The 16,669-nt window shown below is 40.0% G+C and overlaps 1 protein-coding gene across 1 annotated transcript in view; it reads left to right on the top strand.

The window, feature by feature from the left end:
* Positions 1-14,196, top strand: part of snx25 (sorting nexin 25) — a 72,899-nt gene extending 58,703 nt beyond the window's left edge. The window contains exons 16-21 of the mRNA XM_037675410.1: positions 3,645-3,728; positions 3,811-3,928; positions 4,002-4,068; positions 10,341-10,522; positions 13,423-13,523; positions 13,616-14,196. Coding sequence (XP_037531338.1) covers positions 3,645-3,728; positions 3,811-3,928; positions 4,002-4,068; positions 10,341-10,522; positions 13,423-13,523; positions 13,616-13,681 — 618 coding nt within the window. The 3' untranslated portion in view covers positions 13,682-14,196. The remainder of the gene's footprint in view (positions 1-3,644; positions 3,729-3,810; positions 3,929-4,001; positions 4,069-10,340; positions 10,523-13,422; positions 13,524-13,615) is intronic.
* The last annotated feature ends 2,473 nt before the right edge of the window (positions 14,197-16,669 follow it).

Raw genomic sequence — 16,669 nt, 5'->3', positions numbered from 1 at the left:
ATACACACACACACACACACACACACACAGACACTTTCCAAAAAATTAGAACATCATGGAAAAGTTGTTTAACTTCCCAATTCCATTCAAAAAGTTAATCTTTAATAGATGATAGATTCAGGACCCACAATTTAAACAATTTCAAGTATTTATTAGTTTATTTTTACATATTTGGTCTTCCAGCTCATGAAACCCACGAAAACAGGATTTCAAAAAATTAGAATACTGTGGAGAAATCAGCCCAAATGTTGCAGGGCATGAATGTTTTAAACTGAGTGTGACACTAATCATCTACTAAACTCGAAGCACCTGCACAGGTTTCCCCAGGTGTCATTAAATTGCTTCAGTTTGGTTCAATTGTCTCAGTTCGGTTCTATATGGGGAAGACTGCAGACATAAGAACTGGCCAAAAGACCATCATTAATATCCTCCATAGGATGGGTAAGCCACAAAAGTCCATAGCTAAGGAGGCTGGCTGTTCACAGAGTGCTGTGTCCAAGCATATCAATGGAACTCCTACATGTGTCCAGTTAACCACTGTTTTTGTCTGTCCTAACAGGTCTCACTTGTAAATGAGTCTTTGAGGCTCAATGTGATTTATCTGTTTAAATTAAGGTTGAATGAAAAAAAAAAAAGTCTAGTGGAAGGGCAAAATGTGGCAGGAGAAGATGCACTAACAAAAGAGATGACCGTGGGCTTCAGCGGATTATCAAATAGAGAAGATTCCAGAATCTGGCAGAGATCCAGAAAGAGTGGAATGAGGCGCGAGTCACAGCTTCAAAAACCACCACATTCAGTTGCATCCGGGAGATGGGCGACAACTGTCGGGTTCCTCGGTCCTCTTTTCTGATTAAAGTAAAGTGAGCCTTTCATTCAGAAATCAAGGTCCAAGGGTTTGGAGGAAGAAGGGTGAGGAACAGAACCCATACTGCTTGAGGTCCAGTGTGAAATATCCAGTCAGTCATGATCTGAGGTGCAATGTCCGGTGCAGGTGTTGGTAAACTCTGCTTTCTTAAATCCAAGGTCACTGCAACAGTCTACCAGAATGTTTTAGAGGACTTCATGATTCCTGCTGCTGAGGATCTGTATGGAGATGTAGATTTCATCTTCCAGCAGGACCTGGCCCTTGTCCATGCCACCAGAAGCACCAAACCTGGTTTGATGCCCATGCCACAGTGCTTGACTGGCCAGACAACTCGCTGGACCTAAACCCCATTGAGAATCTATGAGGTATTCTCAAGAGGAAAATGAAGGACACCAGACCAACAACAAAGAAGAGCTGACAGCATCAAGGAAATCTGGGCTTCCATAACTCCCAGTCAATGCTACAGGCTGATTACCTCAATGCCACGTTGCATCGAGGCAGAGATTAGGGCAAAGGGATTCTCAACCAAGTATTGAAAATTGACATATTGTTTTGAAAATACCATATTTTGATTGATTTGTTGTGATCCTAATTTATTATTTTTAATTTTTTTGCTGGAAAAACTGAGTAGTGTGGGCTGATTTCTCCACAGTATTCTAATTTTTTGAAATCCTGTTTTTGTGGGTTTTATGAGCTGAAAGCCCAAATTATGTAAAAAAATAAACCAATAAATACTTGAAATCGTTTAAATTGTGGGCCCTGAATCTATCATACATTAAAGATTAACTTTTTGAATGAAATTCTGGAGGTTAAACAACTTTTCCATGATATTCTAATTTTTTGGAAAGGGTCTGTATATATTTGCACAATATATATAATATATCTAATTAATATAATATAATTACACTGCCTGGTCAAAAAAAAGTTGCTACCTGGATTTAACTAAGCAAATAGGTACGAGCCTCCAATTAGATAATTACTGCATGAGTGATTATGTTTCAGCTGGCAACAAGTTATTTAAGCCCAACTGGTGCAATGAGTTGCTTCTCATTTCTTAAACAACCATGTTGAAAGACACATCGTGTGGTCGTGGAAAAGATGTCAGTCTGTTTGAGAAGGATCAAATCATCGGCATCAAGCAGAGAAAACATCTAAGGAGATTGCAGAAACTACTAAAATTGGGTTGAGAACTGTCCAACGCATTATTAAAAACTGGAAGGATAGTGGGGACCCATCGACTTAGAGGAAGAAATGTGGCCAGAAAAAATATCCTGAATGATTGTGATCGGTGATCACTTAAACGTTTGGTGAAATCAAATGGAAGAAAAACATCAGTTGCACTCAGGACTATGTTTAATAGTGACAGTAAGAGCATTTCATTATTCAGAAAGTTATTCATTTTGTTCTGTTACTTGAAAATTATTATGATTGAAATAATTGTTTGAAAAAAGGGGCAGATATAATAAGATTTTTTCTTCTTTGTGCTGCCTTTCATTTTAAATCTTTTGTATCTCTTTTTATATTGTTATGGAATTGTTTTGTACTTTTTTTAAAATGAATAAACTTTATACCATACCATACCATTTCCACATGTACAATGTGAAGGGAACTCAAGGGATTGGGACTGAAAAGCTGTGTAGCCTTAAGAAAACCACAAATCAGTGAGGTTAACCGGAGAAAATGGGCTTCAATTTGCTAGGGAACATAAAGATTGGACTCTGGAGCAATGGAAGAAGGCCATGTGGTCAGATGAGTCCAGATTGACCCAGTTCCAGAGTGATGGGCGCATCAGGGTAAGAGGAGAGGCAGGTGAAGTGATGCACCCATCATGCCTAGTGCCTCGTCATCAATGGAAGATTTTGGTAAAGAAAAAAAAAGCAACACTGGATGGAAATAGATTTTGTGACATTGCAGAAGCTTATTGAAACAATGACACAGAGAATGCATGCTGTAATCAAAGCTAAAGTCGGTCCAATGAAATATTAGTGTGATCTTTTTTTTGGCCAGGCAGTGTATATTGTTTATCATGCATTTTAGCTTATACCTTGAAATACTTATTCATTCAAATTCATCCTGCATCATTATATGTATGCCGTAATCAAAACATATTGTTGTTTACTATCTCTCTTTAGGACGTTGTAAATTACTTTTTCACTTTTTGGTACTTTATTTTTGTACTCTTATTGCATGCTTTGGTAGTTCTTGTTTGTTCTTTGATTTTTTTTTAGCGAGTCAAATCAGTTCTTCTCATCCTGAGCATTTCATTGCACTGTTGACCTTGTGTTAACCTTGAATATGACAAATAAACACAACTTGAGCATCAAGTTTCACTTCATCTCACTGTACTGTGTCCACTGCTGACACATTATCTTATATTATGTATACACACACGTATAATTATACTTATCTGTGTGTATGTTTGTGTGTGTACATATGGATTATCTTTGATAAAAATAGATACATGTTATTGACCTGGTGTGATGATGCCTTCAGGGAAGTTGAAATGTATTTAGTATGCTTGCGTATGTTTATGTTTATCCGTCAGTGTGTATGTGTATATTTGTGTATTTGTACATTGTTTCCCTTCCTATTATCCAAGGAGTGCGCACCGCCAAGTCAGCATGATTAAGCCCCCCCCCACCCCCCAGTGTCACTTACACCTAAAATGTAGATCTGTTCCTCTGTTTTAGGAGCCCTGTATATGTTTAGTTGACCAGCCTTACTGTTTTTCTCTCAATGTGAGAGTTGTGGTTGTTGATGAATCTTTTGTTTTTTGAAGGTGATGTCTATTCAGAAGAAGTCTTCTTTCTCGCTGGCGTCCTTTCTAGAGAGGTTACCTGGAGATTTCTTCTCTCATACTGAGGTAGGCCCTCAGAGCTGATGATGACCTCTGGATTTTGTGCTGAACCCTTTTTCATGGTGCACCTGCTACTTGTTGTCCCCAGGAAGACATCGATGATGACAGTGACCTCTCAGACTATGGTGATGAAGCCGATGGTCGGAAAAACGCTCTGGCTGAACCCTGCTTCATGCTCATTGGAGAAATCTTTGAACTCAGAGGAAGTGAGGCATTCATGGAGTCATCAAATAAACCTGCATCAAAGTGAGCCGACTTAACTGCTTTCTGTTCCTGCAGTGTTCAAGTGGGTGAGGAAGACGCTCATCGCTCTGGTCCAGGTCACGTTCGGTCGCACTATCAACAAGTAAGAACTGACATGTGACATTTTATCTTCAAGAGTTGTCTCAGTCAGTTCTGAACAAATAAACATTCTGTTCAGAGTTGGCTTCGCATGTTTCATGAAGTTTATTAAATAGATCATGTAATCAATCTGGTTTCAGGAAACAACACAGCACAATGACTGTAAAGTTTTTAATGATGTTGAAGCATTGGATGTTAAGGATTATTTTGTTGCATTTTACTTAGGCCTGTCTAAAGCTTTTGACACTATGGATCATAACATCTTGTCATAAACTCTCAGAAATTGGTTTCTCAGTTCACACCATTGGTTGGTTCTCTAACTACCTCTCAGATCGGAGACAGTGTGTTCAACATAATGGTACTTCTTCCAGTTATTTAACAATTTACCTCAAGGCTCAGTTTTAGGACCCACCCTCTTCACAATCTACATAGGTAATGTAGGTCAGAGCATTCCTGATGCATCCATACATTTCTATGCTGATGGTACAGTTGTTTATTGTCGAGCTAAAACAGTTGATAAGGTTTTCCAGCTTTTGCAATCTGCTTTGACATCATTCAGTCAGATTTATTCAGTCTCAAACTTGTCCTGAACGCCAACAAAACCAAAGGGATGCTATTTTTCAAACAGGAAGTCGGTCCCAGCTGTTCTTCCTTTGAGTTTATCCTTGAATGATGTCCCGATTGAGTTTGTGGATTCCTACAAGCTCCCTGCAGATGTTGGATGCTGTCTATCATGGTGCACTAAGACTCGTAACTGGCTGTGAATATCTTACCCATCACTGCACCCTGTATTCACTGATTAACTTGTCATCATTAACTTCATGCAGACTCTCTCACTGGTACATTTTCATCTTTAAATCACTTCTTGGTCTGCTGCCTTCATACATCTCCTCCTACTTGTCTCTGCGTGAGTGCAGCTACGGCGTACGCTCTCAGGACATTATTACCTGCAGTGTTCCCTCAGTGCAGACTGAACTTGGCAAAAGGGCCTTCTCCTACTCCGCTCCTGTTTCCTGGAATATCTTGCAAAAAGATCTGAAGCTCCAGACCTTGACCTCTCTAAGTGGCTTCAAACATCTGTTAAGTTCATGGCATTAACCAATGCAGACATGTTCCTGTTTTTAGTTTTTTACATTGCCTTGCAACCTAGTTGTTTTTTGTTAGATTTTTTTAATGTATTTTTTCCCATTTATTTTTTCAATTTATATGCTTTATTTTATGATTGTCCACTGTTGTCATCATTCTTTGTTAAACTCAGGTCTCTCTTGTAAATGAATCCCCAAGGCTCAATGAGACTAACCTGTATAAATAAAGGTTAAATGACTGTGATGCAATTCATCCATCCATCCATTTTCTTTTATCCGCTTCTTCCATTTTGGGTCACAGGGGTCGCCGGTGCCCATGTCCAGCAATCACTGTGCGAGGGGCGGGGGACACCCTGGACAGGTTGCAAGTCCATCACAGGGACACATAGAGACAAACGAGACAAACAACCATTCACTCTCTCACTCACACCTAGAGACAATTTAGAGTTACCAATCAGTCTAACATGCATGTTTTTGGTCTGTGGGAGGAAACCGGAGTACCCGGAGAAAACCCACGCATGCACGGAGAGAACATGCAAACTCCACCCAGAAAGGCCCCCTGACAGGGATTTGAATTAATTCACTGTAATCCTAATTTGAGCAAGAAATCTTAGTTAATGTGTTCTGGTTACACTACAAAATACCAAAAGTACCTACCTACCTACCTACCTACTTACTTACTTACTTACTTATATATTTTTTTATTCAACCTTTATTTAAACAGAAAATCACTTTGAGCCTCGAAGACTCATTTACAAGCGAGACCTGTTTGGACAGACAAAAAAACAGTGGTTAACTGGACACATGTAGGAGTTGGAGGCGAAAAAATTCCTATCAGACTTTTTTTTTCTTGCCTTAGAAAAAAACCCCTCTAATATAAAAAAAACCCACCTCGCACAAACAGCACATAGTGACGTAGACATTCTGCAAACTGAGACAAGAACGGTCAGCAATGTTTATAGATGCTCTCGAGGTCACTGTAAGAGTTCTGATAGGATGTAATAATCAGTCAATGTCCGGTGAGATCCATCTCGAGGTATTCAATTCAATTCAGTTTATTTATATAGCGCCAAATCACAACAAAGTTGTCTCAGGGCACTTTACATACATAAAAGCCAATGAGTAAAGTTCTCTATCTAAGGAATCCAGCAGACAAGTTGAATCTTGGCTTCGTTGCAGTCTCCCATCCTGAGCAAGCACAGTGGCAACAGTGGAAAGGAAAAACTCCCTTTTAAAAGGAAGAAACCTCCAGCAGAACCAGGCTCAGGACAAGCAGCCATCTGCTTTGACCGGCTGGTTGAGAGGACGGGAAGGAGAGACAGACGAACATAGAATGGTAGGTCCAGGTATAGGTCCAGGTGTATCTGAAAGACAAAAACACATGTTAAGGATAGAAAAAATAATTACAAATACAAAACAGGTTGAGCAGAGTAAGTAAAGACAGTAGCAGAGTGAAAATTGTGGTCAGTTTGTCCTCCACCAGTCTAAGTCTATAGCAGCATAAGGACAGCTCAGGAAACCCAAGCCGACCCTAACTATAGGATTTAGCAAAAAGGCAAGTCTTAAGCCTAGTTTTAAAACTGGATAATGTGTCAGGCTCACGGACAGATTGGAAATTGGTTCCACAAGAGAGGAGCCTGATAACTGAAAGATCTGCCTCCCATTCTGTTTTTGTAAATTATAGGAACCACAAGTAAACCTGCAGTCTGAGAGCGAAGTGCTCTGTTAGGAAAATATGGAACAATAAGATCTGTAATATAAGATGGAGCCAGGTTGTTGAGAGCTTTTTAGGTTAAAAGTAAGATTTTGAATTCTATTCTGGACTTGACAGGGAGCCAATGGAGAGAAACTAAAACTGGAGAAATATGATCTCTCCTACTAACTCCGGTTAAGACTCTAGCAGCAGCATTTTGGACCAACTGAAGACGTTTTAAAGAAGTATTTGGACATCCAGGTAATAAACCATTGCAATAGTCCAGTCTAGACGTGACAAATGCATGGACCAGTTTTTCTGCATCATTTTTAGATAAGATGTTTTTAATTTTAGTTATATTATGCAGGTGGAAGAAGGCAGTTCTAGTAACGTTTTTAATGTGGGGGATAAAAGACATGTCCTGATCAAAAATAACACCAAGATTTTTAACATTAGAGCTGGAGGACAGATTAATGCCATCTAAGGAGGGAGAAAGACTGAAAAATTAATTCCTAAGGTGCTCAGGTCCAAAAACCAAAACCTCAGTCTTGTCTGTGTTCAACAGGAGAAAATTAAGGGTCATCCAGATTTTTATGTCTTTAAAACATGCTTGTAGTCTAAGTAGCTGATATGATTCATTGAGTTTAATGGACAAATATAATTGTGTGTCATCAGCATAACAATGGAAATTTATCCCATGCTGTTTAATAACTTTACCTAATGGAAGCATATATAAAGTAAAGAGTATTGGCCCAAGCACTGAGCCCTGAGGAACTCCATGACTAACTTTGGTGTATGAAGAAGATTTATTATTTACATTTACAAACTGGAATCTATCAAATAGATATGATTTAAACCATTTTAGGGCTGTTCCTGTAATCCCAATATCATATTCAAGCCTCTGTAGTAAAATATTGTGATCAACTGTATCAAATGCAGCAGTGAGGTCTAACAGGACCAGTATAGACACAAGGCCATTGTCTGAGGCCATGAGAATATCATTAGTTACTTTTACTAGTGCTGTTTCTGTGCTATTATAAGCTCTAAACCCTGACTGAAACTCTTGAAACAGATTATTTCTTTGTAGATGTTCACGCAACTGACCTGCAACTATTTTCTCTAGAATTTTTTAGATGAAAGTTAGATTAGATATAGGTCTATAGTTGGCCAGAATTTCTGAATCAAGGTCAGACTTCTTAAGTAAAGGTTTAATTCCAGCAACTTTAAAATGCTGTGGTACATAACCATTCATCCATCCATTATCTTTACCCGTTTATTCCATTTTGGGTCACGGGGGTCGCCGGTGCCCATGTCCAGCAATCACTGTGCGAGGGGCGGGGTACACCCTGGACAGGTCGCAAGTCTATCACAGGGCCACATAGAGACAAACGAGACAAACAACCATTCACTTTCTCATGCACACCTAGGGACAATTTTTTTAGAGTTACCAATCAGCCTAACATGCATGTTTTTGGTCTGTGGGAGGAAACCGGAGCACCCGGAGAAAACCCACGCATGCACGGAGAGAACATGCAAACTCCACCCAGAAAGGCCCCTGGACCGGGGTTTGAACCAAGGACCTGCTCGCTGAGAGGCAGCAGCTCTACCAGTTGCGCCACTGTGCTGCCCTACATAACCATCCATTAAAGACAAATTAAGTAGATCCAAAATGTGGACATTAATTAGGGGAAATACCTCTTTAAACAGTCTGGTTGGGATGGGATCTAGCAGGCATGTGGATGGTTTGGATGAGGTTATTATTTTTGACAATTCAGAGAGCTCAACAGGACAAAAACTGTCCAAACATAAATCAGGCTCTAGTGACATTTTTAAAGTTGCCTCATTTGACAGGGGACTAGAGATAGTAGAAGGAAGGATGGTTTGAATTTTCTCTCTAATTGAAATAATTTTATTTATAAAGAATCTCATGAAGTCATAACTACATATAGTTGTAGGGATACATGGTTCAACAGAAATGAGACTTTTAATTAGTCTAGCAGTAGTACTAAACAGAAACCTAGGATTATTTTTATTCTCCTCTATTAAAGATGAGTAATGTAAAGTTCTAGCGTTACAGAGAGCTTTTTTATATGTTAACATACTATCTTTCCAAGTTAAATAAAATTCTTCAACATTAGCAGAGCGCCATTTTCTCTCCTGGTTTCTAGATGCCTGCTTTAAAGTACGTAACTCAGAATTGAACCAAGGAGCCAGTTTCCTCTGACTGATTACTTTCTTTTTCAGTGGAGCAATTTTATCAAGTGAAGTTTGCATTGAAGTTGTAAGATGATCAACTAGATGATCTAAGTCTCTGTTCTCTGATGCATTACTCTGCAAGTCAGAGGAAAACAATGATGGAAGAGATCGTTTAAATTTGGTTACAGCATTTTTTGATAAGCACCTGCTGAGATGAAATTTACTCTCAGTGACTGTGTAGTCATTTAATGTAAACTCAAAGGTTATTAAAAAATGGTCGGACAGAATAGGATTTTGAGGAACTATTACCAAGTCCTTAATCTCTACACCATAGGTCAGAACTAAATCAAGAGTGTGATGATAAGAATGAGTAGATTACGGACGTTTTGGGTAAAACCAAATGAGTCTATTAAATTATTAAAGGCTATGCTTAAGCTATCACTCTCAACATCCACATGAATATTGAAGTCACCCATTATGATGATTTTATCATCATATCTTCATATCACATCATATCATGTATCTTCAAAAACTTGTTTGGAATTAGCTAACAGGCTAATGTGTCAGAAGGTTGTGTGCTTATAGGAGTCTAAACCTGAACGTACAGTGAGGATGGACTGGTGAACTGGTCCCAGCTGAAACATAGATGGACTAGAATACTTCAGGAAACCTGTTGGAAACTTGTGAAGATCTGAGACTGAAGTTCCCCTTTGAGCAGGACAAAACCTCCAGGAGAACCACCTAAATGTCCTGGAGTTGTCCAGACCTCATGAGAATCTGTGGTTTGGTTGAAAGCAGCAGTGTCCACCTTGAAGAATGGACAGAAGTTTCAGTCATGGAGATTATCTGCAGAGATACAGGAACTGCTGCAAAGAGTGGCTTTTCACTTTGTTTTCAATTTGGGTGGTCCTGCAGCCCGGGGGAGCCGAGAGGCCAGCGGAGTCTGGGTGGACGGATCGGACGGCATCTGTGGCCAGTTTCTTGGGATCCACTGTGGGATGGACCTTAACAAGAGATTCTTCCTGTCTACAGCCATCAGTGTCTATAGCATCTCTTAATGAAACGAGGATAACAAGTTACAACAACAAATAATTTCCCTTTGGGATTAAAAAAGTATTTTTGAATTTGAATTAGAATTTTGAAAAACAAGTTTTTATTTCTCCATCATTTCAAAGTATTTGTAGATTTATTTATTTAGATCAAATGAAAATCTTCATTCACGTTGTAAGGAAACAAACAAAGATTAGCAAGGTGGTAAAACTTTTGTAACCCACTATAACAAGATCTTCTTGTTGGCTTTAGGCAGATCCGGGACACTGTCCACTGGATGTTCTGTGAGCAGATGCTGGTGTGCTACATCAGTGTGTTCAGGGACACCTTTTGGCCTAACGGGACCTTGGCGCCACACGGGAGGGTCCGAACAGACTTTGAACGATGTGAGACCAAGGAGCGGGCTCAGCAGAAACTACTGGACAACATTCCAGGTTAGCACCATGCTCAAACAGGACCTGCACACATTCAGTAGTTGCACTGAAAGGGATAGTCTGGTCATTTCTGAAGTGTTCAACAGTTTGGACCCGTTACATCCCTCACTGAACACGCTGAATGGACTGAAGACATCAATCTCCTTAGACTGCTGAAGGTAAACCTTTGGACTGACTGAAATAAGAATTTACTGCGATCTGTGGCCTCCAGCTTCCTTCAGGTGTCACTCTGTACTGTTTACATGTGGACTCTGGGCTGTCATCAGTTCAGTTTTATATATACAGTAGTCCCTCGTTTATCACAGGAGGATCCATACCCTGAAGACTCGCTATGTGAAAAACCGCAAATTAGAAATAGTAGTACAAGTAGTAAGTAGTAGTTTATTTAAGGTATTTTAAACACTTCCCACACTCTTGCAATATTCTAAACATCCATCCATCCATTATCTTTACCCGCTTCTTCCATTTTGGGTCACGGGGGTCGCCGGTGCCCATGTCCAGCAATCACTGTGCGAGAGGCGGGGTACACCCTGGACAAGTTGCAAGTCCATCAGAGGGCCACATAGAGACAAACGAGACAAACAACCATTCACTCTCTCACTCACACCTAGGGACAATTTAGAGTTACCAATCAGCCTAACATGCATGTTTTTGATCTGTGGGAGGAATCTAGAGTACCTGGAGAAAACCCACGCATGCACGGAGAGAACATGCAAACTCCACCCAGAAAGGCCCCCGGACCGGGATTTGAACCGGGAACCTGCTTGCGGAGAGGCAGCAGCTCTACCAGTTGCGCCACCGTGCTGCCTGTAAACTTATTTATTCATTTATTCGTCCATTTATTTATTTATTAATTTATTCATTCATTTAAAATAAACAAAACAAATTCATCAAAAAGAAAAAAACATTGAATGAAAAGGGTGCAGAAAGAAGAAGATTCTTATATCTGCCCTTTATTTAAAAAAATAAAATAAAATAAACAAACAACAACTCAGGTTTGAACAATTCCCAAAGCGAAAACAAAAACATCAGGCATCCTTCACATGGTATCATATTTTCCCAACAATTTTAACTTAATCATCTTTTTAAACATAAATTGTTTTAGAAATTTTTATGGCGATATCAAGACAATTCTATTTATTAAGCACTGATATATACATACAAACTAAACAAAGTTTCTTAAGAAATTTCATAATTGCTAATGTAGTGTATTTTCACAGTTGTTTTTGAGCAATAGATGTTTTATTAACTTGAAAACTACATAAAAGGGGCTAAAAGGGATACAGTGACTACAGACCTGTGGCCTTGACATCACATGTCATGAAGTCGCTGGAGAGGCTGGTCCTGAAACATGTCAGATCAGTGGTGGAAACATACCTGGACCCCCTACAGTTTGCACACCAGCCACACATTGGAGTTGATGGCACCATCATCTACCTGCTGCACAGAGTCTGCACACACCTGGACAGGGCAGGCAGCACTGTAAGAGTCATGTTCTTTGACTTTTCCAGTGTTTTTAACACCATAAGACCTGCTCTGCTCTGCAGTAGCTCCTGGACATACAGGTGAACGACTCGCTGGTCACCTGGATCAGAGTCTAACTCTCAGGTCGGCCACAGTATGTGAGGCTGCAGAACTCCACCTCAGACATCACACTGAGCAGCACAGGGTCTCCTCAGGAAACGATCCTCTCACCGTTTCTGTTCACACTCTCCACCTTGGACTTCAGGTACAACTCACAGTCCTGCCATCTGCAGAAGTTCTGGATGACTCTGCCATTGTGTGCTGCATCACTGGTGACCAGGAAGCTGAATACAGAGGTGTGGTGGACAGAACCACCTGCAGCTCAATGTTGGAAAAACAAGTATCTGGGGGTTCACTTAGACAAAAAACTGGACTGGACCGCTAACACCAACACCCTCTACAAAAAGGGCAGAGTCGCCTCTTTCTTCTGAGGAGACTCAGGTCCTTTAACGTCTGCAGGACCATGCTGCAGATGTTTTACCACTCAGTGGTTTCCAGCATCTTCTTCTACGCTGTGGTGTTTGAGTTTGAGGGACTTCCTGTGTTGTTCTGTGGAGCACCTCGATGGACTCAGTCTACGACTGAAGGTGCTGTGGTAAGAGTCCAGGGTGTCATGCAGGGGGTGTGACGTGTTGTTCAGGATCTGGAGCAGTTTCCTCAGCATCCTCTGCTCAGACACCTCTGTCAGAGACTGCAGGTCCACCAAGAAGTCTGTTGGCATCAGAAAGCTGATGCCAACAGACTTGATAAACTCATCAAGAGAGCTGGTTCAGTTCTGGGAGTGGACCTGCAGTTTCTGACAGAGGTGTCTGAGCAGAGGATGCTGAGGAAACTGCTCCAGATCCTGAACAACACGTCACACCCCCTGCATGACACCCTGGACTCTTACCACAGCACCTTCAGTCGTAGACTGAGACCACCGAGGTGCTCCACAGAACATCACAGGAAGTCCCTCAAACTTTTCAACTCCTCCCCCTTTCTGCACATAGGACAATAAAATTAATCCTGCACCACAATAAACACTTTAATGTTTCTGTCTGCACCTGTTTTAGAACTTAATTGTTGGTATTTTTATATTCACTGTTATTTTTTATATCTTATGTGATTCCTTGTGTATGTTCCTTTGTACTGAAACTCTGGCACAACAATTTCCTGCAGAATCATTAAAGTTATATCTTATCTTGTCTTTTGTTTCACTAGCCATTAGCCTAGCTTTGATGAAGACTGTTGCCTCTTCATCCTGTGTGCTCTATGACTGATGTCACAGCTGATAAAGTACTGAACATCATATCAGAATGACCAGACTATCATTTTAAGCTTCAAAACCAATGTGGAATGTGTGTCATTGTGTTTCTTCTTTTGTTATTTTTAAACAGATGCACTAGCAAATTTAGTTGGCCAGCAGAATGCCAGATTTGGAATCATCAAGATCTTTAATGCTCTGCAGGAGACCAATGCCAACAAACATCTTCTCTATGTAAGAAAAGAAAAACAACGGCAAACATGATCTCTTCCATCAAATCAGCTTCTAGTTTTCAAAAACTCATGATGTCTCACTGTCTTTGTTAGGTGTTGATGGAAATGTTACTCAAGGAAGTTTGTCCTGAACTCAGAGGAGCCATGGACAACATCTAAAGCACAAAGACAGCAAGTGGCTCCACAAACCGAGGTTCCCTTGCTTCATCTTTCTGGCCTCAGTGTGTCAGACCAACCACAGACTGCCAGATGAGACAAAGACAGAGACGTTCAAGGTTAAACTTTGACAGAGGCATTGATCACAGCTGAGACACTGAATGATGGGACCAACCTAGCTTAATTAACTATGTGCAGATTTCAAGCTGAAAAAGAAGAAATCACCAATGTTTGACTTCATTTGGAAGAGAACAGAACAAGTTGTACTTTAGACCTTGTGTGTGACACATGAGGGTTTTTGTTCAGTGATAACGTTCAAGATAAATACTAGAGCAAAATGAAAACATATTTTTGTTCTTGTGTGAATCATGGAGTCTAGTCAGTGACCTGACTGGATTTTCTTTTCTAGAGCAGAACTTGAATAAACAAACACAGATGGTACTGAGAACACAGTTCAGATTCTTTTTGTTTTTGTTGATGAACCATGTATCATGGCCCACGGACCTTGGAACATTCCTGCACACAAACTGAGCAACACTTGTGTTCTGTGATTCTTGTTGAGGCTTATAATTGTGCAATATAATTTCATGTTAAAGTCCTTGTGATGATTTTATTTATGATTACTATTGATAGATTTTATTTTTAACAAAAATGTTTAGAAAGCCTTTCTAAAAGCAATAAATCACAAACAAAAAAATGGTGTTTGTTTCGTTTTTTTGTTCCTTAATTTATGAGTGACTGACAGATACTGGTATCGTACTTCAGTTGTCTTCGTCTTCTGTCAGATTTTTCCTCTTCAGGGGTTGCCACTGCAATAAATCCTCCATCTCACCCTGTCCTAAGTTCTTGAAGTCCTGCACTTTTGGGACCTCTGCTCTTTGTAGCCTCACTGTTCCACCTGTCCACGGAACCTGCTGTCCTCATGCAATACCACACCTCCTCCCTCAGCACTCTGTCATATGCTTTTCTAAAGACACAATGGAGATCTTTCTGACCCTCTCTGTACTTCTCCATCAGCATCCTCAAAGCCAAGATGACATCTGTGGTGCTCTTTCTTGGCATGAAACCATACTGCTGCTCACAAATAGTCACCTCTCATCTAAGTCTATCTTCCACAATGTAGGGGTTTTTCTTTTTAGAAAACCAGCACCTATTAAAAAATAATTACCAGATACTCTCCCAGATTTTCATTGTCATCAAATTAATTCACCTGTAGTTGCTACAACTCTGTAAATTACCCTTGTTCTTAAAAATGGGCACCAGCACACTTCTCCATTCCTCAGGCATTTTCTAACCTTCAAATATACCATTGAATATTTGAGTGAAAAACTTCACTGCCATCTCTCCAAGACATTTCCAAACCTGCACTTGTATGTCATAAGGTCCTACTGGCTTCCCCTTCTTCATTCTTTTCAGAGACTTCTGGACTTCACCCTCACTAATCTTTCCCACTTCCTGGTCCACAGTTTCTATGACCTCTACTCTTCTTTCTCTTTCATTCTCTTCATTCATTAGCTCCTCAAAGTACTCCCATCACATTCTCCTCACTTGTTAGAACATTACCATTCCTATCTTTAATAAGTCTAACCTGCTGCACATCCTTTCCAGCCTGATCACTCTGACTCTCCAATTGGTACAAGTCCTTCTCGCCTTAGTGTCCAGCTCATACACCTCCTATTTTGTCTTTTCTACCTCCCTTTTTGCTATGTGTTGCATCTCCTTTTTTTCTTATCTCTCAAGACCTCTCACTGTCCCATTTCTTCTTGGTTAGCCTCTTCCTCTGGATCACTTCCTATACTTCACTATTCCTCCACCAGGTTTCCTTATCCTCTATTCTCTATCCAGATGACACATCAAGTACCTTCCTACCTGTCTCTCTAATTGCTGTTGCTGTAGTAGTACAGTCATTTGGAAGCTCTTTTTTTAATCACCCAGAGCCTTTAACAGCTCCTCTCTGAACTCTTCACAACATTCTTCTTTCTTCAGCTTCCACCATTTGGTCTTCTTCTCTTATTTTACTTTTTTTCTCTTCTTCACAACAGTCAGTCTACACAACCATCCTATGCTGTCTGGCCACGCTCTCCCCTGCCACAACCTTACAGTCTCCAATCTCCCTCAGGTTTCCTCTTCTACACAGAGTGTAGTCAACCTGTGTACTCCTCCTTCCACTTTTATAGGTCACTCTATGTTCCTCCCTCTTTTGGAAATAAGTGTTGACTATAGCCATTTCCATTCTCTTGGTAAAATCCACCATCATCTGTCCTTCCTGGTTTCTTTCCTTGACACCAAACCTACCCATCACTGCCTTATCCCCTCTTTCCTTCACCAACATGTCCATTCTGATCTGTTCCAATCACTGCTCTTTTACTCCATGGGAATGTTCTCTATTTTGGGCACAAAATCAGGTCATAAATATTATGAATGTGTAAAAAAAATTGCATATGTAAAAAAAAATCACGTTACAATTTTTTTTACAATGTTCTGTTTACAGATGCGAATCCAAAAACTACTTGCGAATCTCCTGCGAGTTTCATTTTACGAGTACAAATTTTGTCCTCAATTTTCCTCCTTTCAGCTGATTGGTCAATGTCATGTCATTCACAAATTTAATAATCCAATCAGCCAATAGATGGGTTTGACTGTCGGGGTCACGCGTTACGTAGCTGCGGCAGAGCGGAAACTGCTTTTGTTTATGTGCCAACAGTGCAAGTATTGCGGCCTGAAAGATTATAATAAGAGTAAAAGATACTCTGACAATTCTTTAATTCAGGCAGGTGCAGCGGGAATTTATTTACAATTCAAATATTTACATAACAAAGATTAAGTTTTATCTTTAAACCAAGTCCAATATAGCACTTAAAGAATAAAAAATATTTATATAAAACAGGTTATTTCACATCGTTCACACATACTGTTTCTTATGTTCTTGTTTAAATGTCCTTTTGCCAAAAGATAATTACATCAGTTTTGTTTCTGTTCAGTTGGAGAAAG

Source organism: Nematolebias whitei, chromosome 4 (assembly GCF_014905685.2).
Source record: "Nematolebias whitei isolate Nwh7 chromosome 4, NemWhi1, whole genome shotgun sequence".
In the NCBI taxonomy this organism is placed as follows: domain Eukaryota; kingdom Metazoa; phylum Chordata; class Actinopteri; order Cyprinodontiformes; family Rivulidae; genus Nematolebias; species Nematolebias whitei.
This window is presented reverse-complemented; position numbering and strand designations above follow the sequence as displayed.